Below are 26,191 nucleotides of genomic sequence, written 5' to 3'. Positions count from 1 at the left end.
TTATACAAACCTGAAAACCTGATGTTTTATTATAAACATAATAGGGCTATAAGTATACAGGTTTTTATAACCTGCTTTACTCAATAAACTAAATGATCTCTCCATGTATGTAAATCTATGTAAATTTTTTTCACATAAGAATATACTGTAATTTACTCAGGGACCTCAAACAGGGGCTCTGTGACAATCTAGAGAGGTGGGAGGTTCAAAAGGGAGGGAACATATGTATACCTATGGCTGATTCATGTTGATGTTTGGCAGAAAACAAACTTCTATAAAGCAATTATCCTTCAGTTAAAACAATAAATAACTTTTTTTAAGTAATTAAAGAGAAAGATTTAAAAATAAAAATATTTTAATAAATCTCATTTGCATTTACCCAGAAAATACACTGGTATCACTGCCGTATGATAAAATATTTTTATAAAAACATTTTTATAAAAAATTATATCTTTATAAAAGTAAAAATATTTTACATAAAAAGAAAGAATGTACTGTAATTTAGCCAATCCCTGAGTGTTCATTGGACTGGGGAAGTCCACTGAACTTCTGTTATGAAGAATGTTGCAATGCTCATTTTTGAAGCTAATCCTTAGTGTCCATCACAGATTATTTTCTTAAATTCAGTTCCGAGATGTGAATATTCCAGAACCAGGCACTTACTAAGGAAAAGCGACCCCTAGTGGTTTCAGTGGGGGTTGCAATGACACATTTTTCCTGATTTAATCTTGGCATCCAGTCCCAACACTTCATGGCAAATAGATGGGGAAACAGTGGAAACAGTGACAGACTTTGTTTTTTTGGGCCCCCAAATCACTGCAGATGATGACTGCAGCCATGAAATTAAAAGACGCTTACTCCTTGGAAGAAAAGTTATGACCAACCTAGACAGCATGTTAAAGAGCAGAGACATTACTTTGCCAACAAAGGTCTGTTTAGTCAAGGCTATGGTTTTTCCAGTAGCCTTGTATGGATGTGAGAGTTGGACTATAAAGAAAACTGAGCACCGAAGAATTGATGCTTTTGAACTGTGGTGTTGGAGAAGACTCTTGAGAGTCCCTTGGACTGCAAGGAGATCCAACCAGTCCATCCTAAACGAAATCAGTCCTGAATATTCATTGGAAGGACAGATGCTGAAGCTGAAACTCCAATACTTTGGCCACTTGATGCGAAGAACTGACTCATTTGAAAAGACCCTGATGCTGGGAAAGACTGAAGGCAGAAGAAGGGGATGACAGAGGATGAGATGGTTGGATGGCATCACCGACTCAATGGACCTGAGTTTGATTAAACTCCGGGAGTTGGTGATGGACAGGGAGGCCTGGCATGCTGCAGTCCATGGGGTCGCAAAGAGTCGGACATGACTGAGCGACTGAACTGAACTGAATCTTGCAGATGGGAAGGAGACAGATGGACTAGAAGTGGACAGAATGTTGTCTTTTCCTTCCCTTGCCCGACTTGATTTCTCATCATCCCATAGGAGGGTGAATAGGGCACACCCAGACCCTCAGAGAGCCTTACGACTTATGCAGACATGGCCCGGTTAAGCCTCAAATATGTGCATGTTCAGAGTCCGGGCAGAGCTGGGTGTGCAGCCGGCCCTGCCGTGGACTCAGGAAGTGAAGCAGCTTCTATGAGCCTCAGTTTGCTCAGCTGTAACACAGGGTTAATAATGAGATAATCCAGGCAAAGCACCAAACACAGCGCATAGTACAGGGGACCCACTCAAAGTGGGCTTCCCAGGACCACTGTAACCCTCCCCCCAACCCCCACCCAGCCCAGCGCAACCCTTGTGACCCCACTGACCTCTTCGAATCTCACTTTGGCGCCCTCCACTCCAGGGAAGCCGCCACCGAGGTCCAGGATGTGCATCCTGTGGCCCAGCTCAGCGCCCATTTCGAACACAAGCCGGGCGTCCGCAATGGACTGAGCGTAGGCCTGAGGGTCAGGACAGCCACTGCCAATGTGAAAACTGGGGAGGGAGGAAGAGTCTCTGCTTACACACAGGACCCCAGGTACCACCACTTCAGCCTCAGCCAGCAGCAGCCTTGCCCAAGCATACCGGATGCTGTGCCCATTTTCCAGATGCAGTGACTGTGGGCCTAAAAGGTTGAGTGGGTGCCAAGGGCCATGTGGCAAGTGAAGAGTGGACAAGAGACTAAATCCAAGGACCTTTGGCACTTGGTGCCCCTTCCGTCCCTCCACGCTGCCTCTGGGGGCTGAGCCTTCCTGGGAGGAGGGCTAGGGCCCCAGAGTCAGCCGGAACTAATGTACATTTCACTCAGCAATGTGGCCGGCCATGCTTCAGTTTCCCCATCTATAAAGTGGGGATAAGGTCCCATAATTGTGGGACAATGTCTATGGAGCATTTAGCACAGCGCCTGGCCATCCTAAATCCAGAGCTTGGGAAAACTATATCATCCGGTCATAGTTCTGGCTTCTTCCACATCCCCACCAGAAAAGCGGTAGAGCCAAGGTGTGCCAGGATGACCTTTGGCTTCAGGCTGGGGACAGTTCCTGCAAAGCCAGATCCCTCCTGGAACCTGCTGGGACAGGACCTTCTGCAGACTATGAGGTTGGGGTGGTGGGACACTCCAAACCTTCTTTCCAAAGGGAGGAAACTCTCAAATGGCAGAATTCCAGAACCCAGGGACAGGCCTGCCTTGGGGGCCCTGGGGGAGGCCTCACACAGAATTGAGTAAGTCCTGGGAAAGCAGCAGGAGGCAGTGGGCATGGTGGGGGATGGCGGGCTTCCGGCACTCACCTCACACCTACCACCTCCACATGGTCCCTCTTGGCATTCTCAAGCAGGTGTCGGCAGGACTTCAGCGACGCTCCGAACCTGAGGCTCAGGCGGCTCAGAGAGTGGGAGTCCTCAGTGGCAACGCAGAGAACCATCCTGAGGAGGGAGATATGGTGCGGCACCTCGGCGGGGGGCGGGAGCCCGCTTCCCCCACCCTAACCACGTCTTCTCTAGTCAAGGGGGATGAACCCTCATGGCTCAGAACTATCCAGTCCCATAGGCCCCCAGCCCCCTTCCTCCCCCTGCACAGCCAGTCAACCTCTGAGTCCTGTCCAGTCCACTCCCTCAATGTCCCCGGACCCTTCCATGGGACCCCTGCCCTGGTCCCAACCTCACCAGTTTCCCCCTGGGCAGCCCTACTTCCTCCCAATCAGCCAGGCTTTTCCAACTTCTCTTGTATGGTGGGGTGGAGGGGACCATTTTTTTTTTAAACAGTCTTATTGAGAACGCCTGTATCCTCAATATGTGAAATAGTCAAAATGGAAGCTGCTTTGGGTGAACCCGAGTGGCAGCCCTCTTGCCCGCCCCCCCTCAGTGTGTCCAGTGACCAGGTGAGGGGCACAGCCTGAAAAAGATGTCCAGCCCTGACCCCTTCCAAAGCCCACATGCCCTGGGGTCCCTGCCCTGTGACCAGCATCACAGACTTCTCCTTCACCCCTGGCCGCACATGGTATGATCCTGCCATGTCAATTTCTGCTTATCCTGCGAACGCCCTGTGCTGCTTCCGGCCTCCTTGTGCTTGCTCCTCTGATGCACTGTTTAGGCCCACTCCAGATGCCAGTCACCCCTCAAGGCTCACCTCAAATGCCACCTCGTCCATGTAACTTTCCTGACCACTGCTCCCTCTGCCATGGCTCTGACCCCGCAGTACCAGGGGCTTTGCCTGGACTGCAGTAACCCATCATTTCTACCTCCACCCTAGTCAGGCTCTGGCATCCTGGGTCCAGCCCAGGAGTGCCCGCCCCAACCTCCTGTGGCTATGGCCGGCTCCAGGGCAGGGTCCTCAGCCCCAGCCCTATTTCGCCTACTCCCCCCACCCTCACCTACAGCCCAGCCTCCCACCTGAGTGGTTCTCAGCTTACCTGGCCCTGGGGTGGCTTTTTACCACCTTTGCCAGCTCCATCTCATTGTCAAAGCTCAGCAGCCGGACCCCGTGCTTGGCAGCATACTTGATGTGTGCAATTTGCTTACAGGGATTGGCATAGATGATCTTACTGGCGGGGACACCAATATGCTGGACCAACTCCATCTCTGCCTGTGGGGTCCCAAAGGTGGTGGTGAGGAAGCGCCCGAGCCTGCTGGGCCCATGGAGGCCAAGGAAGCACAGATGAGGGGCAAAGTCATAGCTATGCCTAAGGAGGTCCATAAGAAGTGGGCCTCACTTTTAGACAACAGATATACAACAATCAAAACTCACACTGACTCCCCATTGACAAGAAGGGCTGCCGCGTACAGCTGTGCAGGGGATGCACTGCACAATCCTAGGGAGGGTGGGGCCCCACATTCAGAGAATCGTGCATGCGTATTCAGTCGCTCTGTTGTATCCAACTGTTTGTAACCCCATGGACTGTAGCTCACCAGGCTCTGCTATCCATGGAATTTTCCCAGCAAGAATACTGGAGTGGGTTGCCATTTCCTATTCCAGGGGATCTTCCCAAGCCAGGGATTGAACCCATGTCTCCTGAATCTCCTGCATTAGTAGGCAGATTCTTAACCACTGCACCAGCCAGGAAGCTCCATTCAGAGACTGCACAGTATATTGGTATGTTTATTACAACTTCCTAATGGTGAAGCATCTTACTCTGACAAAATTAGTATATTTATTTATAAGTGTCTTCAAGAAATATTTTTTAATTCCCACAAAGGCAATGTACAGATTCATGGTGGCCCTGAAAACAGACTTCTGACATATTTTCCTGGCAGATTTAAATGGATAGAGAATATCATTTGATGTATTAGAAAGTCTTTCAGCTCAAGAGTTTTCTTGGCACAGGTCATCCCACATCCAAAGGCCGGCCCTGTGTGTGGCACTGTGCTGGGTGCTCCAGCAAGGCCTCTCCCTCCTCACCTTTCCAGAACAGTGCTTCACCTGATTAGTGCTGCATTAATGATACAGACAACGATGACGGTGTTGGCGATGAAAGTAACCATGGGCATGGAGCACCCACCACAAGGAGGCACCAAATGACAGGCTTTACGTAGGCCTTGGCAAACTTTTCCCATAAAAGGCCAGAGAGTAAATATTTTATGTTTTCTGAGCCAGTAGTTTCTGCAAAGCTAAACTGCCTTTGTAACACCAAGCAGCCACAAATAAAGTATAAATGAATGAACATGGCCGTGGGCCAGGTCAACTCTGCAAAACCCACCATCCATAATTTGTCAACCCTTGTTTTAGATTCACTCTTATTTCCTCCTTACAATACCCTGCCATTCTACAGAGAAAAAAATATGCTCAGAGAGGCCACACAGCAAGTAGGAGGCAGAACCAACTTTCAAACTCAAACCTGACTCTCCATGATTAACAAGGAAGCAGTTTTGAAACATAGTAGAGACACAAGGCCGTCTTTAGCCATCCTGAGTTTGTAATAAGACTGTGTGTAATTTTAATGTAGCAACCTCTCAGCATGAGGTATTTATGTGCATTATCTCATGTGATGTCTGTAACTATCCTATGAAATATTTATGGCCACATCTTACAGAGGACGAAATTGAGTTCAAAGGAGCCCACTTGTCTGGATGCCACAGCCAGCGAGTAGCAGAGGGAGAAACAAAGGTCCCCCTCCAGAGCTGAAACTGCTATCATCAGAGCTTGCTTCCAAAGACCTTGCATCTCCGCAGATATGAAAATGTGGTTCTGGTGCTCCTGGCTTCACCCATGAAGTGAGAGGAAGCAGCAAGGGTAGCACTTTTGGGGACCTGTGGTTGAGCTTTGATTATAGTTATTTAAATAATAACCATTGTCACTCACTGACGGATTACCACATGCCAGTCATTGCATTAAATATTTTATAGACATTCTCACGTCTTCCTCATAATAATCTTATGAGACAGGGAGCAGAGGCTCTGAGAGGCCGCAAGTGACTTATTCAAAGTCACACGGCTTGCAAGCGGCACAGGTAAAATTGTAACCCAGGACTGTGTGACTTTAGCACACCAGCTCTCAACCACAGCGCTTCAGCGGAGAAGACACTCCGATGCTGCCCTCAAGTGATTCTTGAGCATCGAGTCACCAGGCTCTGTGACAGGTGCTAAAGAAAGCAAAGCTCTGAGTAAAGCAGACAGGGTCTCTGACTGTGGAGCTTTCGGACAGATGGGAGAGAAGGGGAGGAACGAATGAACACTGAATAATGATAGGATTACAAATAGACAGGAGCCATGGAGAAAAAGTATGGGGTACTAGAGAATGTGGGATGCAGAGACCTGGGTGAGAGGTGTGACAGGAAGCTTTCTGAGGGTCAGAAATTTAAGCTGAGGAGAAAGTATGGGGAAAAGGGAACCCTCCTACCCTGCTGGTGGGAACGTAAATTGGTAATAGTCACTATGGAAAATAGTATGGAGGTTCCTTAAAAAAACTAAAAATAGAGCTGCCACATATATGATCCAGTAACCCCACTCCTGGGCATACATCCAGAAAAGATGAAAGCGGTAATTCGAAAAGATGCGTGCACCACAATGTTCATTGCAGCCCTGTTTATAATAGTCAAGGCATGGAAGCAACCTAAGTGTCCCATAACAGATGAAGAGATAAGGAAGATGTGGTAGATATACACAATGGAATATTACTCAGCTATAAGAAATGAAATCCTGCCATTTGCAGTAATGTGGATGGACCTACAGATTATCACAGTAAGTGAATAAGTTAGAGAAAGAAAAATACCATATGATATCACTTATATGTGGAATCTAAAATATGACACAAGTGAACTTATTTACAAAACAGACTCAGACATAGAAAATAAACACATGGCTATCAAAGGGGAAGGTAGGGGAGGAATAAATTGGAAGTATGTGATTGACAGATGCACACATCCATATACAAAATAGGTAAACAAGTATTTACCATAGAGCACAGGGAACTATATTCAATATGTTGTAATAAACTATAATGGAAAAGAATTTTTAAAATATATATACATATACACATATATATATAACTGAACCACTTTGCTGTACACCCCAAACACACACAAAAAAAATTTAAGCTGAGCCCTGCAGGAGGAGTCGGCCACGATGGAAGGGAAGGAAAGAATATTTCTGGTAAAGGAAGTGGCCTGTGTGGAGGTTGAGGTAAGACTGTGCTCAGCCTGATGGAGGAACAGAGAATGTTGGTGTGGTCTGGGCAGGGTGACCAGTGCGGGAGGATGAGGTTGGAGGGAGGCAGGCAGAGCCAATGGGGAGACCAAGAAGGCTGATGTGGATTTATATTTGACACTGCAGGTTGGGTTGTGGGAGACAGTTTGAGGGGGTCTCAAGAGGGAAAAGGACATGGTCAGATGTGCATTTTGAAGGCAAGGCCTAAGTGCATGTCACTCTAGCCACTATGTGAAAACAGACCAAGGGAGGGCCTGGAAGGACCTCCCCAGGAGACATGACAGGCTGTGCTAGAAAAGGGGGGAGGGTGTGGTCTGGAGGCAGGGCTGGCAAGCTTGCTGATGGATGGCACGTGGGGACGTGGGGTAAGATGTCTGAGGGGGACTTCGCACCCAGCAGACCTAGGGGCCCCTCTTGAAGGGAAGATTGTGAGTGCACAATCTTCGAACACGCTGGGCTCCAGGCATCCTGTAGTATCAACTAGGAGTCCGCCTGCCAAGGCAGGGAACAAGGGTTTGATCCCTGGTCCGGGAGGATCCCACGTGCTACAGCGCAACCGGGCCCATGTGCCACAGCTATTGAGCCCGTGTTCTACAACGAGAGGTCACTGCAGAGAAGCACCACAACGAAGAGTAGCCCCTGCTCCCCATAAATAGAAAAAGCCTGCAAAAGCAACGAAGACCCAGGGCAGCCAAAAAGTTAATTAAAAAAAAAAACTGGGGAGGTGGTAGCATCTTGGGGATATTTGAAGCCATGGAAGGAGATGAAATCCCCTAGGAAGATGGAGAGTTTATAAGAGAAGGGAGCTTGAGCTGGAATCCAGAGGAACAATTCCAGCTAGAAAGGGGAATGAGCTGGCACAGGACTGGCAGAGAGGGGAGGAGACAGCATCTCCAGAAGAGGCAGAACAATGCAGAGGTTACTATGCCATTCCTGCCAAGGTAACCCTGTCTTACAGTTCACATTTGGGCAGGAGACCCCTCCACTGGGAGGAGAGGCCTCCCAGAGAGTGGAGAGGCTCATAGCTGCCTCCACTTGAATCAGATTTGCTTCTGATGTCTTTAAAACCAAGAGCACAGGAGACTTCACTTTGCCGTGCTTCACAGATATTGCAGTTTGTCTCTAAAATTGACAGTTTGTGGCAACCTTGCATGAAGCAAGTCTACTGGCACCATTTTTCCAACAGTGTTTGCTGACTTCACGTCTCACATTTTGGTAATTCTCTGGATATTTCAGACATTTTCAGTGTTACTGTATCTGTTATGGTGATGTGTGATCAATGATCCTTGATGTGACTATTGCTATTGTTTTGGGGTGCCATGAACCATGCCCATATGAGATGATGAACTAATGGATAAATGTTGTGTGTTCTGATGGCTCCACCCACTAGCCGTTCCCCAACTCTCTCTCCCTCTTTTTGGGCCTCCCTATTCCCTGAGACATAACAACCCAACCATACTGAAATTAGGCCAATTAATAATCCTACAACAACCTCTAGGTGTTCAAGTGAAAGGTAGAGCCATCCCTTAAGAAACATCCACCCCAAACTTCAGCAACCACCACTCTGATCAACCACCAGCCATCAACATTGAAGCAAGACTGTCCACCAGCAAAAAGATTACAACTTACTGAAGGCTCAGATGATAGTTAGCATTTTTTAGAAATAAAATATTTTTGACTTAAGGTATGTGCATTTTACTTAAGGTATGTTTTTTTAAGACATAGTGCTACTGCACTTTTAATAGACTACAATATAGTATAACCATAGCTTTTATATGCACTGGGAAACCAAAATATTTATGTGACTCATTTTATTGTGATCCTTACTGGAACCTAACCCACAATATCTCTAGTTATGCCTGTGTTTTTAAAAAGACTATATTTCAATAGATACAACTAGAAATTATACTAAGTGAAGTAAGTCAGAAAGAGAAAGACAAATACGATGTCACTTACATGTGGAATCTAAAATATGACACAAATGAACCTATCTAAGAAACAGAAATAGAATCAGGGACATAGAGAGGAAACTGGTGGTTGCCAAGGGGATGGGGTGTGGGAGAGGGTTGAATTGGGAGTTTGGGATCAGCAGATGCAAACTGGTATATAGAAAACAGATAAACAACAAAGTCCTACTGTACAGCACAGGGAACTATATTCAATATCCTGTGATAAATCATAATGGGAAAAAATATGAAAAAGAACATATATATGTATAACTGAGTTACTTTATTGTATAGCAGTAATTAATACAATATTTCAATTTAAATATACTTCAATTATAAATAAATTCTAAAAACTAAAAAAAAAAAGAATGTGTTTCAAATGGGGAGTTACTATTCAATGGGTATAGTGTCAGTTCTGCCAGGTGACTAAGTTCTAGAGATCTACTGCACAACAGAGTGACTACAGTTAACAATTTCTTGTTGTTCAGTCGCTCAGTTGTGTCCACCTCTTTGCGATCCCATGGACTGCAGCACGCCAGGCTTCCCTGTCCTTCACCATCTGAGTTACTTATACACGTAAAGATTTGTGAGGACAAATCTCATGTTAAAAGTTTTCTCCGCACACACACACATACACACACTCCAAAAAACAATACAAAACAAACAAAATCTTTTTTCATGGTGAGAGCAAAAAAAAAAAAAAAACAACAGGAGGATCAAGGAATGTGCCCTACACGGTCTCAATGCATCAACAGAGATCTCCAAAATCTGCTGAGTTTTAAAGCCACTGAGGCACAGTGCCTACCAGACGAATATTTTATATTTTGTTACAAAATCACAGCATACTTTGTATATTTTCTATGGATCATATTTGTAAGTATTTTTAGAATATAGCCACCAAACTCAAACTCAGAATGTTGATTATCTCCGGAGATATAAAGCCGATGTTCTACTTTTCTTTTGCAGATAAATCAATAGATTCTTTGAATAATTCAAAGTTAGTGTTTAGTATAAAGGGCTCACTGGATCCTGCAGATCAGTGGGGACATTGGTAAGAGGAAATTCCTTGGAAAGATGAGTGGAGGTCAGAAAGCAGTGGCTTAAGGAGTGGGTGCTAAGGGAAAGAGAAAAGTGAGTACAGATGAGTGTAGAGAATTCAGTTTGGTTTTCAGGAGAGAGCAAGGGGTTGGACTAGGGGGGAAATGTGGTGTCCAGAGAAGGCTTTTTAAGATGGGAGGATGCTGAGGAAGACAACAAGAGAGGGCAAGGAATGGGGCAGGAGAGATGACATAAGGTCCTTGAGAAGGTGGGTGGGTGGACCAAAGCCCCACATAAGGAATGGTTGGTGCCCTTGACCCTGGAGCCTGTCTGGGGCATATCTGTACACAAAGCCCCAGCACACGCCTGTCCCTTGGCCATGCATGTGCGTGCGTGCTTAGTCACATGCAATTCTTTGCGACTCCAAGGACTGTAGCCTACCAGGCTCCTGTGTCTGTGGGATTTCCCAGACAGGAATACTGGAGTAGGTTGCCATTTCCTTCTCCAAACAGTCTTCCCAACCCAGAGACTGAACTCATGTCTCCTACGTCTCCTGCATTTGCAGGTGGATTCCTTACCACTGAGCCACTTGTGAAGCACCAAAGCATGAGGCTGTAAGGGTGGCCACCAGCTCTAGCCTACCAGAAGAGGGCAGCCTCAGCCTTCCAAGAAAAGCTGCACCATCTCGGAGTAAAAGCACCCAAGGGCTAGGTGATCCCACCTACCCAGGAGGGGTCCCATCTCTGCCATTGCCTCCCCAAGAACCTTCATGAAGACAGCAGACATAAAGTCAGAGAGTCCCTCGCCATTCTCAAGTGGCCCTTCCCTGTGCATCCCTCAAACCTCTGGGCCTCCTTTCCTTATATGCTAACTGCTTCCTCATGGGACTGTTGTCAGAATCGCCGTGATAATAATTACTTTACAGAGTTGTTTCGAGAATCAAATGAGATCATGTACAGAAAGTGCTTGGCAAAGAGCCTGGCACAACAGATGCCCTCAGCAAACAGTAGATGCTTTTAACGTTCCCCATTGACTTCTAAGCCCTAATACCCCACAGTTCTGCTCTTTGAAGGCCAGCACAGGGCCCACCTCTAGGTTTCCAGAAGCAGAGGAGTCTAGTCAGTGAGGTTTGGTCTTGTTCTTCACCTCTAGACCAAGCAGGCTGGAAAAGGGTCCCCTTCCGCCTCGGTCAGAGCAGAGACTCCAAGAGCTGCAAAGGGCAAGTCCTGGCTCTGCCATCAGCAAGTTTGGTGCAGCTGGCCCCAATTTCCTCAACTGCAAAATGTCAATCTCCCCCTCAGATACCTCACCGGGTCTTATGTAGGGCATGCATGAAACTAGGTGTACAAAATAAGAGCTGATGCAAAGGGGCTTCATGGGTGACAAAAGAGAGACTCATCGACCACTAAGGACACTAATGTGTATCTCTGATAAAGGTGACATGCTCATTCCAACCCCTACCATTGGTGCGCACCTTTCTTCCACTTGGAATCCCTCAATCCCTGCACACCGCCCAGGCAAACTCTCTGTCTCCTCCAGGATTCCTTTCTAGAATCCTTACAACACCCAGCCATACTGCTGATCAGGATTTAAAAGGGGTTCCCTCTCAAAACAATCATTACTAACCATTAAAAAAAATAACAGTAATAACAATATCACAAACCAATGCCCACCAGGCTTGCTCTCACCTCAGGGCCTTTGCACTTGCTGGTCCTTTTGCCTGGAATGCTCTTCCCCTAGTTATTCACCTGGATTGCTCCTTTGCTTTCTTCAGAACAGTGTTCAGGTCTCAGTGAAGCCTTCCTTGGCCAAAGTTTCTGAACGTACAACCCTGTCTCCCAACAACCATGTCTCTTCCCTACTTCCCTTTTCCACCTTAATTTTCTCCATAGCATTTACTACCTAAAGTACCACAGATTTTCATTGTTTGCTTGTTCTTTAGAAAGCAAGTCCCATGAAGGAAGAATCTTTTTTTGTTTTGGTCACTTGCTAAGTCCCACTGAGAAAAGTACTTGACCCCACAGTAGGTGCTCAGTAAACACTTGCTGAATGCATAACTATGTCAAACTGTCTATGTCTCGGAGGAAACTATTTCTCACAGGAAACAATAGCTAAAAGACTTTATCAAGTGAGAACAGAATGAAGATGGATAAGCTGTGCATTCTACTCAATGACAACAGAGTCTGTTTTACTCAATACTGTATTGCCAGCTGAGGAAGGCTTTCTTATCTCTCCTTGCTATTCTTTGGAACTCTGCATTCAAATTGGTATATCTTTCCTTTTCTCCTTTGCTTTTCACTTCTCTTCCTTTCACAGCTATTTGTAAGGCCTCCTCAGACAGCCATTTTGCTTTTTTGCATTTCTTTTTCTTGGGGATGGCCTTGATCCCTGTCTCCTGTACAATGTCATGAACCTCTGTCCATAGTTCATCAGGCACTCTGTCTATCAGATCTAGTCCCTTAAATCTATTTCTCACTTCCACTGTATAATCATAAGGGATTTGATTTAGGTCATGCCTGAATGGCCTAGTGGTTTTCCCCACTTTCTTCAATTTAAGTCTGAATTAGGCAATAAGGAATTCATGATCTGAGCCACAGTCAGCTCCCAGTCTTGTTTTTGCTGACTGTGTAGAGCTTCTCCATCTTTAGCTGCAAAGAATATAATCAATCTGATTTCAGTGTTGGCCATCTGGTGATATCCATGTGTACAGTCTTCTCTTGTGTTGTTGGAAGACGGTGTTTGCTATGATCAGTGCATTCTCTTGGCAAAACTCTCTTAGCCTTTGCCCTGCTTCATTCTGTACTCCAAGGCCAAATTTGCCTGTTACTCCAGGTGTTTCTTTGACTTCCTACTTTTGCATTCCAGTCCCCTATAATGAAAAGGACATCTTTTTTGGGTGTTAGTTCTAGAAGGTTTTGTAGGTCTTCATAGAAATGTTCAACTTCAACTTCTTCAGCGTTACTGCTGGGGGCATAGACTTGGATTACCGTGATATTGAATGGTTTGCCTTGGAAATGAACAGAGATCTGGTCGTTTTTGAGATTGCATCCAAGTAGTGAATTTTAGACTCTTTTGTTGACTATGATGGCCACTTCATTTCTTCTAAGGGATTCCTGTCCACAATAGTAGATAAAATGGTCATCTGAGTTAAATTCACCCATTCTAGTCCCTTTTAGTTCACCGATTCCTAGAATGTCAACATTCACTCTTGCCATCTCCTGTTTGACCACTTCCAATTTGCCTTGATTCATGGACCTAACATTCCAGGTTCCTATGCAATATTGCTCTTTACAGCATCAGACCTTGCTTCTATTGGACCTTGCTTCTATGCTCAATAAAGGACAGAAAAGGTATGGACCTAACAGAAGCAGAAGATATTAAGAAGAGGTGGCAAGAATACACAGAAGAACTATACAAAAAAGATCTTCACGACCCAGATAATCACGATGGTGTGATCACTCACCTAGAGCCAGACATCCTGGAATGCTAAGTCAAGTGAACCTTAGGAAGCATCACTATGAACAAAGCCAGTGGAGGTGATGGAACTCCAGTTGAGCTATTTCAAATCCTAAAAGATGATGCTGTGAAACTGTTGCACTCAATATGTCAGCAAATTTGAAAAAGTCAACAGTGGCCACAGGACTGGAAAAGGTCAGTTTTCATTTCAATCCCAAAGAAAGGCAATGCCAAAGAATTCTCAAACTACTGCACAATTGCACTTATCTCACACACTAGTAAAGTAAGGCTCAAAATTCTCTAAGCCATGCTTTAGCAATACGTGAACCGTGAACTTCCAGGTGTTCAAGCTGGTTTTAGAAAAGGCAGAGGAACAAGATATCAAATTGCCAACATCCATTGGATCATCGAAAAAGCAAGAGAGTTTCAGAAAAATATCTATTTCTGCTTTATTGACTATGCCAAAGCCTTTGACTGTGTGGATCACAACAAATTGTGGAAAATTCTTCAAGAGATGGGAATACCAGACCACCTGACCTGCCTCTTGAGAAACGTGTAATGAGGTCAGGAAGCAACAGATAGAACTGGACATGGGAACAACAGACTGGTTCTAAATAGGGAAAGGAGTACGTCAAGGCTGTATATTGTCGCCCTATTTATTTAACTTATATGCAGAGTACATCAGGAGAAACACTGAGCTGGATGAATCACAAGTTGGAATCAAGATTGCCAGGAGAAATATCAATAACCTCAGACATGCAGATACCACCACCCTTATGGCAGAAAGTGAAGAACTAAAGAGCCTCTTGATGAAAGTGAAAGAGGAGAGTGAAAAGTTGGCTTAAAGCTCAACATTCAAAAAACTAAGATCATGGCATCTGGTCCCATCAATTCATGGCAAATAGATGAGGAAACAGTGGCTGACTTTATTTTTGGGGGCTCCAAAATCACTGCAGATGGTGACTGCAGCCATGAAATTAAAAGACGCTTACTCCTTGGAAGGAAAATTATGACCAACCTAGACAGCATATTAAAAAACAGAGAATTATTTTGTCAACAAAGATCCGTCTAGTCAAGGCTACGGTTTTTCCAGTGGTCATGTATGGATGTGAGAGTTGGACTATAAAGAAAGCTGAGCACCGAAGAATTGATGCTTTTGAACTGTGGTGTTGGAGAAGACTCTTGAGAGTCCCTTGGACTGTAACAAGATCCAACCAGTCCATCCTAAAGGAGATCAGTCCTGGGTGTTCATTGGAAGGACTGATGTTGAAGCTGAATCTCCAATAGTTTGGCCACCTGATGGGAAGAGCTGACTCATTTGAAAAGACCCTGATGCTGGGAAAGATTGCGGGCAGGAGGAGAAGGGGATGACAGAGGATGAGATGGTTGGATGGCATCACCGACTCAATAAACATGCATTTGAGTAAACTCCGGGAGTTGGTGATAGACAGGGAGGCCTGGCGTGCTGCAGTCCATGGGGTCGCAAACAGTCGGACACAACTGAATGACTGAACTGAACTGAACTGTATTGCCAGCCCTACCTAGCAGAGTGTCTAGCGCATTGCAGGAGTGAAATGAATAGTAAATAAACAGTAAATAAACAAAAAACAGTAAATAAACAAATCTAAAGAGAGCAAAAGGATAGCATTAATCAAATCAGAAAGGCAGCAGAACTGGCAACAATAACAAAACTCTAAGAGGATTAGTTAAAAAAAAATAGTCACACCTTAATATTATAAAAGAAAAAAATAAAACCAATGATAAAAAGTGTTTTTGTTTTGTTATGTCTTAATTAGAAGAATATCACATACAGCTCTATGCCAAGAAGTTTGAAAATCTCCATTAAAAAGGTGACCCACCTGCCCAGGGACACATGTAGTTCCAATGCAGAACTTCAAGGCAGGCAATTCTTCCCTCATCCCTTAAACTCCTCCCAAGTGGGTGGCCCCGCCCAGAGGACAGGGGCCAATCACAGGTCACCCCTGCTTCCCCTGGTCCACCTGACTGCGTCAGCTGCAATCGGGCCAGGTGTGCACATTCAGTAAGTCAGTGTGCAGGTCAGGGATGGGAGGCTCACCTTGTTGGCACAGCTGAAGCCCAGCCCCAGCTCGGCCAGGACCTTCAGCACGCCCGGGCTGCTGTTGCACTTGACAGCGTAAAAGGATCGGACTCGAGGCAGGCACTTCAGAAAGCAGAAGTGCTTCCTCACCACGGCACCCAAGTCGGCCACGAAGAAGGCAGCGACCTCTTCCTGTACAAGAAGAGGGGTGAAGATGAGACCCCACTCAGCTCCCTGCTAGTGCATGCCACGTTCCCCCCAAGTACCCCGGTCTAAAATTTTCTGGGGCTCCCCAAGCCTACAGGATGTTCGAGGTTCTGTGATCCAGCTCCAGTCCCTCCCCTCACAGCAGCTCAAACTCCAGCTCTGTCTTCCATCATTTTCCACCTCCCAGCCTTTATTGTCACCACGCCTCCAGGTAGAATACCCTTCCCCCGTAGGAGTCTGGCAAATTCTTGATCTACCTTCAAGTTTCAGCTGAAATGCCACCTGCCCCGAAACCAATAAGGCAACTCTGCCTTTGATGCTAGCACTGCATTTTGCACATGTTGCCAAAGTATCAGAACTGGGTATATATATACATCTGTCTCCTCCAGATCAATTCCTTGAAGACCAAAGCTATGGCCTCCAGCCACTGGCTTTCCCGTTTAGGCATTCAGTGAAGCCTTGAGGTACTTCCACTGTCACTGCAGCCCAAGCCTGTGGATAACTGTCTGCTGAGGGCTGGATGTGTATGAGGCCATGGGTGAGACCACATTATTTAAACCTCTCCTGCGCCTCAGTTTCCCTTTTACGAAACACCTTTTTACGGATGCCCACTTGGCATCTGATCAAGCATGTTTATGCAAATATGCTAAATAAGGTACAAAGATGAACAGACAGGGCTCCAGCCGTGAAGGGGCTTGGGTCTGGACAAGAACTAACCGTGCAAGCAATTACAAGCCCATTCAGGAAATGCTAAGCAGGAGTTTCTCCAAAATGCAGAGGGAGAAGTACAAAACCTGCCTGGGGCAATCAGGAAGAGGTGATACAGATGAGTGATAAGTAAAGAGCAGAAATAGGTAAGAGGCAGAGAGGCTGGGAGAAGGGTGTTCCAGGCAGAAAGAACAGCCTGGACAACAGTGATAATGGAGCACATGGAATCATCGGGGAATATGAGCAGAGTAGTTCAGTTCAGATGGAGCACAATATATACCCTGGGAAAAAACAGAAATGGGGCTATGAAGGCAGAGGGGTTCTGACTTGGATCCTGTAGGCAGTGGGAAACTGCCAAAGAATTTAGATTTTGAGCAGGGCTGTGATAACGTTGGAGAGGGTGGGACGAGGCAGGGAAAAGATTAGGGGGGTTATGGATAGAAGAGGCCTAAACTACAAAGTGAGGTTCCAGAAGAGCACGTGTGTGCGTGCCAAGTCCCTTCAGTTGTATCTGACTCGGCGACCCCACAGACTGTAGCCTGCCAGGCTCCTCTGTCCGTGGGGATTCTCCAGGCAAGAATACTGGAATGGGTTGCCATGCCCTCCTCCAGGGGATCTTCCTGACCCAGGGATTTAACCCTCCTCTCTTATGTCTCCTGCACACTGAAGGGTAATTTAAGGAGGCTGAATTTACAGAACTTGGTGGTGCCCAGGTGTGAGAGAGGAAGTGAGGATTCCCAGGTTTCTGACTTAGAGGGCTGGGGAGATGATGGTAGTGTTTCATGAAAGTGGAGGACATACGAGGGGCAGGATTGGGGCAAGGACCAGGAATTTGCAGATAAAATGAGCTATTCTCTTGCAAACAGCAAGGATTGAATACCAAATGAGTGAAAGAACCAGATGAGGGCCCTAGAGGGCAGCTGTGAGAATAGAGGTCCCGCCCCCAGCCCCAGACCCTCACCGTGGTGACCTGTGAGGCCCCCAGAGTGAGCTCCTCCAGCAGGTCTCCGGCGCTGAAACCCTCCTCCACCATCACAAAGTCCGTTTCTCTCAGGTAGCCAGCCATGCCGAGGAGGAGGACCCGATGGGCTGGATGGAGTTGTCGCTGCCTCCGGCCGCCTTAGAAAGTATGCAACACACTGCAGGAGGAGAGTGAGGGGAGGCTGGGGGACTGGCCTCAGCTGCGCCCCTCACCTCCCCAAGCCAGGGCACCCAGTCCTGTCACACCCTGCCCCCAGCACAAGCCTGGGGAGCTTAGGCTCACTGGGCAAGGGAGGACGATCAGGACTTCTGGCCTGGGACAAGGTATTATATGCCTAGATGTCATTGCCTCTCCGAGCCTCGGTTTCCCCATCTGTAAAATGGATGAATTGCTTTGGCGATCCTTTCCAGTTCTGAAATTAGGGTTTTGGTTAAAAGGAAAAGAATGAGAGGGAAAGGGCAGGGCAACCGAGGGGAGAAGTTTCCAGGGGCTCCCCTGGAGCCCATCCCTCCCATCGTGACCATGCCCACTTAAAGTGGCTGCAGGTGGCCCCACCAAGGAGTCTCAGCTCTCCGACCCTGGATACGCCCGACCCCCTCTCAGAGTCTAGTTTCACCGTTTGTAAAGTCGAGGGGCAGACTGGTCCTGACGTGCTAGGATTCTAAGCGTGCATGGGAGCTCCACATGGTGGGTGGGGGCCGCGGGCTGAGGTTCTGTCCTGGTGAGCCTTCCTGAGTGCAGAGCCGAGGTCCCGCCCCCACAAAACCCCCTTACCAAGCCCCGTGCTCCTTCGCGGGGGCCAGAGCCAGGCGCGCTGCTAGGGGGGGTCGCCGGTGACCTCGAAACTTGTGCAACACCCCGAGCAGGAGTGGCAGTTGCGGAGCCGAGGCCCCTGCTGAGAGGAGGTAAGAGTAGCCAGGGAGCAGGTCAGCATCGGAGCCGAGAGCTCCCGCTCCCGAGGCTCCCCGAGGGTCTCCCCGCACTCGCCTTAAAACGCATTTACACGGCTTCGGCCCATAGGTCTCCCCAGCGAGTGAATCGGATCCTCGGCGCCTCCGCTCGCTCGCTCCCCCCGGCTCGGGCCCCGCGGCCTGCGCCCCGCCCGCCTAGCAGCCACCGACCCCCCCCCACGCCCCGCCTTCCACCCGCCACCCACTTATATAAGCCCCGCCCAGACCCCGCCCCTGGCACACAAGCCCCGCCTCCACTCGGCCGCCCCCCTCCGTAGCCCTGGCAACTGGGTGCCGCCATCCCATTGGTCGACTCCGACATAAAGCCTTCAACTCTGCTAGCCAGCTCCGCAAACCTGAGCCTCAGTCCCGCGGAGACCCCACCGCGACTCCCCTATCCTGGTAAATCGGCACTGCAGGACCGCCAGCTCAGAATCCTGAGCGTCTACTAAATGGGACCGTTAACTCCTGGATCTTGGGTCTTAGAGAATGGGCAGAAAGCCAGGAGATTTACTATTCGCTCTGAGAAGCCTTTTCTGACGGTGCCTCTCCTCTCTGATCTGGTGAACTGCCCACTCGTCCCTGGAAGCCCAGGTCAAATGTCATCTCCTTGTATTACTTTTCTCATCAAGTCGTTTTCATTTGTCTCGTCCAGCATCCTCCAACTCAAAACCCAGATGAAATGTCTTCAGTGATGCTTCTTGTCATTTTCCCAGCTCAGGGCAATCCCTCCCTTCATCCCATCTTCTGAATCGGGCAAACTCCTACTCACTTCTCAACTAAAATGTGTCCCCCTCTCCAAGAAGCATTCTCTGACTTTCTCAAAAGAGTTTCTTCTTTTATATCTAATGAACTCCTGCTCCTGCACATCCATCAAAGTCCAGTATGTCACCTCCCCCGTTGAGCCTACCAAGACTTTCCTAGCTTGGAGAAGCAATGGAACTCACAGCACTTACATCTGGGTGGACTCCTTGCTTTTACCGCTTTTATTATCCATAGCATGAGATTCCTGTTGTTGTTTTACACTGCTTATTTGGTTACACTTCCCGGTTGGTTTGAGAGCTCCCAAGGGCAGGAACTGAGTGCCTGCCTCCTTAGCGTGCCCAGCACCTGGCATATAAACAAGAGTGCTGAGGAAGATTCAATATCTGTGCTGCTCAAAATCGAACTGAAACATTCATTTGAAGCTGTAATTGTGCTAGAACAGCCAAGACATTCTTGAAAAAAGAAGAGGATGTCTTCTACAAGATAGCGAAATATTTTATAAAGCTATGGTCTTTAAAACAGCGTGGTGCTGGTGAAGGAAAAGGCAGTGATGGAACAGAATAGAGTTTAGAACAGTCTTGTACATGTTGGAGAATTTGGTACACAGTGAAGGCAGCATGTCAAATCAGTGTGGCCAAAGAGCTTTTGGCCTAACATATGTGCTCACATCCCGTTTTTAGGCTATAGGCTTCTTGAAAGTCAGAGGCACTTCCTTTTTTATATACATGAACTTTTTTTTTGTATTGGGATATATTCAATTAACAAACAATGTTGTGATGATTTTAGGTGAACAGTACAGGGGCTCAGGCTTACCTATACATGTATCCATTCTCCCCCAAACTCCCTTCCCATCCAGGCTGCCACATAGCATTGAGCAAGAGTTCCATGTGCTACACAGGAGGTCCTTGATGGTTATGCATTTTAAATATAGCAGTTTGTACATGTCTGTCCCAAACTCTCTAACTACTCCTTCCCCGTTTTTTTTACCCTGGCAACCATAAGTTCATACTCGAAGTCTGTGAGTCTCTTTCTGTTTTATAACTAAGTTCACATATCATTTCTTTTTAGATTCCACATATAAGGGATGTCATTTGACATTTCTCCTTCTCTGATTTACTTCACTCAGTATAACAATCTCTCAGTCCATACATGTTGCTGCAAATGGTATTATTTCATTCTTTTTAATGGTTGAGTAATACTCTATTGTATATATCTTCTTTATCTATTCCTCCATCAGTGGATTTTTAGGTTGCTTGCATGTCTGAAATCCAGAGGCACCCCTTGTTCTACATCAGTATCTCCCTAGGGCACCCTGCACAACCTAATCAAAGCATCCTTAGCACACAGATGGTATAGAACCTTGAAGTCTGGAAGAACCATTTTCTGCTCCCCACCTATCCTGGCTGCATAACTGATGGATGTCCTTGGTTGGACCGTCCTGCTGAGACCAGGGTCACATCTGCCTGGTTTGATTTCCCCCTGTGAACTGAAGAGAGTTCAGACTGAATGATTTCTGTGGGTCTTTCTGCCTGGAACACTCATGCTTTCTATACTAGGAGCAGCCTTTCAGAAAGCAGTCACTTTTACCAGAGGGGTCATTTGGCAGACCCATTCTTTGAGAGATCTGTAGCCACTTGCACTGTAGTATGAATTAGTGACTGAAGTCCTCCTAAGAATAAGCATCTACTGACTCGGAAGGAACAGATCAGGATGGCCATGGCAGAAACCTCAAAATGAGCCCACAAGAAAAGATGACAGTAAGAGGAGGGAGGGGCACCCAAACGAACTGACTCTACTTTTTAAAAAATCATTGTTGAGCTGGCTTTATGATGCCATGGTCTAAGTTTGCCTCACTAGCTCTTTTCATCACCTGGTATATAGTAAGCACATAATAGACACATTCAATGTGCTAACTGAATGAACCAATAAAGATAAAAAGAAACAAACCATAATCCAATCTGTCCATTTGAAATCTGTTAAGGGTTGGTAGTCAGAGCAGAAAAACCGTCTCCTGAACTGGATACAAATAAACTGTGACTTTATCTTTTACCTTACTGGGTGTATGATGTCACTGAATCCCCATGACAACCCTATGTCATAGGGCTGTAATTGTCGCCATTTTACAGATAAAGAATCTGAGATTCAGAGAAGTCAGTAACTTACTCGGGGCCACACAGCAAGTCAGGGTGGAGCCTAGGCTTAAACCCATCTGACCTGACCCTTAACCTTCATGCTTAACTGCCAACCAGTGGCTGAACATTCGAGCCCCAGCTCAAGAAATGTCAGCCTGTCATCCTGCTGGCATCCAGGCTTAAATCTGGTGGTTCTTCTCCCACTAGTCTCCTAGTGGGAGACTAGTTATTAATGCATACTATGCAGAGCCCTCAAAAACATATGGCTGAAGCAGGACAAAGAGACTTTGATCATTGTATAAGTCAATTTCAACCTGTTCTTAAATCAATCATTATTGTATTCACAAACACTCAATAATAAAAAATGCCTTATGTGTGCATAGAACTGAAGAGTTTGTAAAATACTTTACTGTCCATCACTTTATTTGGGCTTCCCAGTACTTTATGGGATTTGATATCAGATAAATTTAGGTTTGGCTGAGGAAAACAGAAATGTCAAATGCAGTAAACAATGCAGAACCATAAACAAACAGGTTTACTCTACTATGCATCTAATATAATACTAGAGGTAGGCAGTCCAAATCTGGTATGGAAGCTCCACAAGGTCATCAGGAATGAAAGTGCCTCCTTTCCTTCAGTTCTGCCTGGCTTCTAACCTCATGGTTCAAAATGGCTGCAAGAGCTCCAGCCACATTTGTATGACTCCTATTTAACCAGTACACATGAGTGTAACCAAATTGTTCATGGCCAGTGTCCTTTCTGGTCGATCAGTGCCCATCTTTATATTGATTGTTAAATATTTTAAACACCAACCCTGCACATTCCAGGCAGGAGGAAGCAGCCATCCCCAAATTCTACATATGCTAATTTTCCAAGGGTTGCCATAACAAAGTACCAAACTCTGGGTGGCTTAAAACAACAGATATTTATTGTGTCACAGTTCTGGAGGCTAGAATTCCAAAATCAAACTGTTGGCAGCACCATGCTCTCTCTGCTAATTCTAAGGAAGAATCCTTCCTTGCCCCTTCTATTAATAGCTTCTGGTGTCCACTATCAATCGTTAGCATTCCTTGGCTTGTAGGTACATCACTCAGGTCACATGGTTTTCATCTCCCTGTGTCTTCATATCATCTTCCCTGTGTACATGTCAATCTCTGTGACCAAATTATCCCTTTTAGTAAGGACTCCAGTCATATTAGATTAGGGCCCACCCAAATGACCTCATTAAAACTGGATTACCTGTGTAAAGACCTTATTTGAAAATGGAGTCATATTCTGTGATCCTGAGGATTAGAACTTTAACTTATCTTTTGTGGGGACACAATTCAAACCATACCAGCACTCCCAATATTTCTTTTAATATTGTTGGCAAAATATAGATACAGGGTGCCACCTAGCTGCAAAGGAGGCAGGAAGGTATAGTTTTTAGTTGGGTACATTGTTGCTTCCTCCCACCCCCATTAAAGGCAAAATAGTAAAGAAGAAAGGGAGACTGGATATTGGGTGGAGACTGGCAATCTCTGCCACAAGTAGGAAAGGTTATTTCCTCCTTTTACAGATACACCAGCTCAGAATAACTATGGGATTTACAGGGAAAACTGACAGGGAAGTAAATAAACATATATTGAGCACCAATTGTATGACAGACTCCTTGCTGAATACATGGTCACATTTAATCTTTAGACAACCCTGAAAGATGGACATTATTAGTCCCATATTACAGATGAGAAAATTGTGATTAAATCTGTTATCTGGTGAGTACAGAGCTGAGACTTAATTCTGGCCTGACTGATATGATGTCTGTGAGATGGACCCCAGGAATGGGGCATGAATGCTGAAAACAAAGGATTCTGAGACCAAGCCAAGGGCAAACAACAGGAGACCTCAGAGAGGCTGGAACTCAGAATCAGACACAAGATGAATTGGCAGAAAAGGCACCAACCCCAGGTTAGCACTGCAAACTCCCCAAAGGCATTAGTGAGATGGAGACCCTTAAGTAACCAGAAGCCAAAAGCTGAAAGCAGCCACAGGCATTGTTAGGTCAAAGATGTCTTCACATTAAGATGGAAAGTAACAGGACTTCCCTGGTAGTCCAGTAATTAAGAATCCACCTTCCAAATGTAGGGGATATAGGTTTGAGGAACTAAGACCCTAAAGCCATGAGGCAACCAAGCCCTTGTACTACAGCTAAGACCTGACACTGCCAAGTAAATAAATAAAGAAAATACTATTTTAAAAAGACAGAAACTAACAGTAACCACCATTTATTGACCATCTACTGTGCTCCAATAATAATAATAGTAGCTCCATTATAGGGAACTGAAATGCAAAAGTAGGAAGTGAAGAGCTACCTAGAGTAACAGGCAAATTTGGCCTTGGAGTACAAAATAAAGCAGGTCAAAGGCTAACAGAGTTTTGCCAAGAGAACACACTGGTCATAGCAAACATCCTCTTCCAACAACACAAGAGAAGACTCTACACATGGACATCACCAGATGGCCAACACTGAAATCAGATTGATTATATTCTTTGCAGCCAGAGGTGGAGAAGCTCTATACCGTCAGCAAAAACAAGACCAGGGGTTGACTGTGGCTCAGATCATGAACTCCTTATTGCCTAATTCAGACTTAAATTGAAGAAAGTAGGGAATATCACTAAATCATTCAGATATGACCTAAATCGAATCCCTTACGATTATAATGTGGAAGTGACAAATAGATTCAAGGGATTAGATCTGATAGACAGAGTGCCTGAAGAACTATGGACGGAGGTTCATGACATTGTACAAAAGGCTCTGACCAAGACCATCCCCAAGAAAAAGAAATGCAAAAAGGCAAAATGGTTGTCTGACAAGGCCTTACAGATAGCTGAGGAAAGAAGAGAAGCAAAAGGCAAAGGAGAAAAGGAAAGATATACCCATTTGAATGCAGAGTTCCCAAGAATAGCAAGGAAAGATAAGAAAGCCTTCCTCAGGGATCAATGCAAAGAAATAGAGGAAAACAACAGAATGGGAAAGACTAGAGATCTCTTCAAGAAAATTAGAGATACCAAGGGAATATTTCATGCAAAGATGGGCACAATAAAGGACAGAAATGGTGTGGACCTAACAGAAGCAGAAGATGTTAAGAAGAGGTGGCAAGAATACACAGAAGAACTATACAAAAAAGATCTTCATGACCCAGATAACCACGATGGTGTGATCACTCACCTAGAGCCAGACATCCTGGAATGAGAAGTCAAGTGGGCCTTAGGAAGCATCACTATGAACAAAGCTAGTGGAGGTGATGGAATTCTAGTTGAGCTATTTCAAATCCTAAAAGATGATGCTGTGAATGTGCTACACTCAATATGCCAGCAAATTTGGAAATCTCAGCAGTGGCCACAGGACTGGAAAAGGTCAGTTTTCATTCCAATCCCAAAGAAAGGCAATGGCAAAGAATGCTCAAACCACTGCACAATTGCACTCATCTCATACACTAGCAAAGTAATGCTCAAAATTCTCCAAGCCAGGCTTCAACAGTACATGAACTGTGAACTTCCAGATGTTCAAGCTGTAGTTAGAAAAGGCAGAAGAACCAGAGATCAAATTGCCAACATCCGTTGGATCATCGGAAAAGCAAAAGAGTTCCAGAAAAACATCTACTTCTGCTTTATTGACTATGCCAAAGCCTTTGACTGTGTGGATCACAACAAACTGTGGAAAATTCTTCAAGAGATGGGAATACCAGACCACTTGACCTGCCTCCTGAGAAATCTGTATGCAGGTCAAGAAGCAACAGTTAAAACTGGACATGGAACAACAGACTGGTTCCAAATCAGGAAAGGAGTATGTCAAGGCTGTATATTGTCACCCTGCTTATTTAACTTAAATGCAGAGTACATCACATGAAATGCCAGGCTGGATGAAGCACAAGCTGGAATCAAGATTGCCAGGAGAAGTATCAATAACCTCAGATATGCAGATGACACCACACTTATGGCAGAAAGTGAAGAAGAACTAAAACGCCTCTTGATGAGAGTGAAAAAGTTGGCTTAAAGCTCAACATTCAGAAAACAAAGATCATGGCACCTAGTTCCATCACTTCATGGCAAATAGATGGGGAAACAATGGAAACAGAGAGAGTTTAATTTTGGGGGCTCCAAAATCACTGCAGATGATGACTACAGCCATGAAATTAAAAGACACTTGCTCCTTGGAAGAAAAGCTATGATCAACCTAGATAGCATATTAAAAACAGAGATATTATTTTGCCAACAAAGGTCCGTCTAGTCAAGGCTATGGTTTTTCCAGTAGTCATATATGGATATGAGAGTTGGACTATAAAGAAAGCTAAGTGCTGAAGAATTGATGCTTTTGAACTGTGGTGTTGGAGAAGACTCTTGAGAGTCACTTGGACAGCAAGGAGATCCAACCGGTCAGTCCTAGAGGAAATCAGTGCTGAATATTCATTGAAAGGACTGATGCTGAAGCTGAAACTCCAGTACTTTGGCTATCTGATGCAAAGTACCAACTCATTGGATAAGACCCTGATGCTGGGAAAGATTGAAGGTGAGAGGAGAAGGGGATGACAGAGGATGAGATGGTTGGATGGTATCACCGACTCGATGGACATGAGTTTGAGTAAGCTCCGGGAGTTGGTGATGGACAGGGAGGCCTGGTGTGCTGCAGTCCATGGGGTCGCAAAGAGTCGGACATGACTGAATGAACTGAACTGAACTGAGCTAACATTCTACTAACAATTTACTACTAGTAACTACTATCCTGCAGCTTTGTTGTAAATTCATGCTATGGGTATAGCAGGGCAGAAAACAAGCTTGAGAGGCTAACAAACCT

The 26,191-nt window shown here is 45.8% G+C and overlaps 1 protein-coding gene across 1 annotated transcript in view; it reads right to left on the bottom strand.

Annotated features, from left to right (window-relative positions):
• Window positions 1–18,407, bottom strand: part of AZIN2 (antizyme inhibitor 2) — a 37,510-nt gene extending 19,103 nt beyond the window's left edge. Inside the window, exons 1-6 of the mRNA XM_061147864.1 lie at window positions 18,285–18,407; window positions 17,490–17,667; window positions 15,632–15,805; window positions 3,886–4,058; window positions 2,765–2,899; window positions 1,807–1,972 (exon numbers count right to left, since the gene is read on the bottom strand). Of these exons, the coding sequence (XP_061003847.1) occupies window positions 1,807–1,972; window positions 2,765–2,899; window positions 3,886–4,058; window positions 15,632–15,805; window positions 17,490–17,594 (753 nt within the window). The 5' untranslated portion in view covers window positions 17,595–17,667; window positions 18,285–18,407. The remainder of the gene's footprint in view (window positions 1–1,806; window positions 1,973–2,764; window positions 2,900–3,885; window positions 4,059–15,631; window positions 15,806–17,489; window positions 17,668–18,284) is intronic.
• Window positions 18,408–26,191: the final 7,784 nt, after the last annotated feature.

This window comes from Dama dama, chromosome 8, assembly GCF_033118175.1.
Source record: "Dama dama isolate Ldn47 chromosome 8, ASM3311817v1, whole genome shotgun sequence".
In the NCBI taxonomy this organism is placed as follows: Eukaryota; Metazoa; Chordata; class Mammalia; order Artiodactyla; family Cervidae; genus Dama; species Dama dama.
The sequence above is the reverse complement of the archived record's forward strand: the minus strand, read 5'-3'. Positions and strand labels throughout refer to the sequence as shown.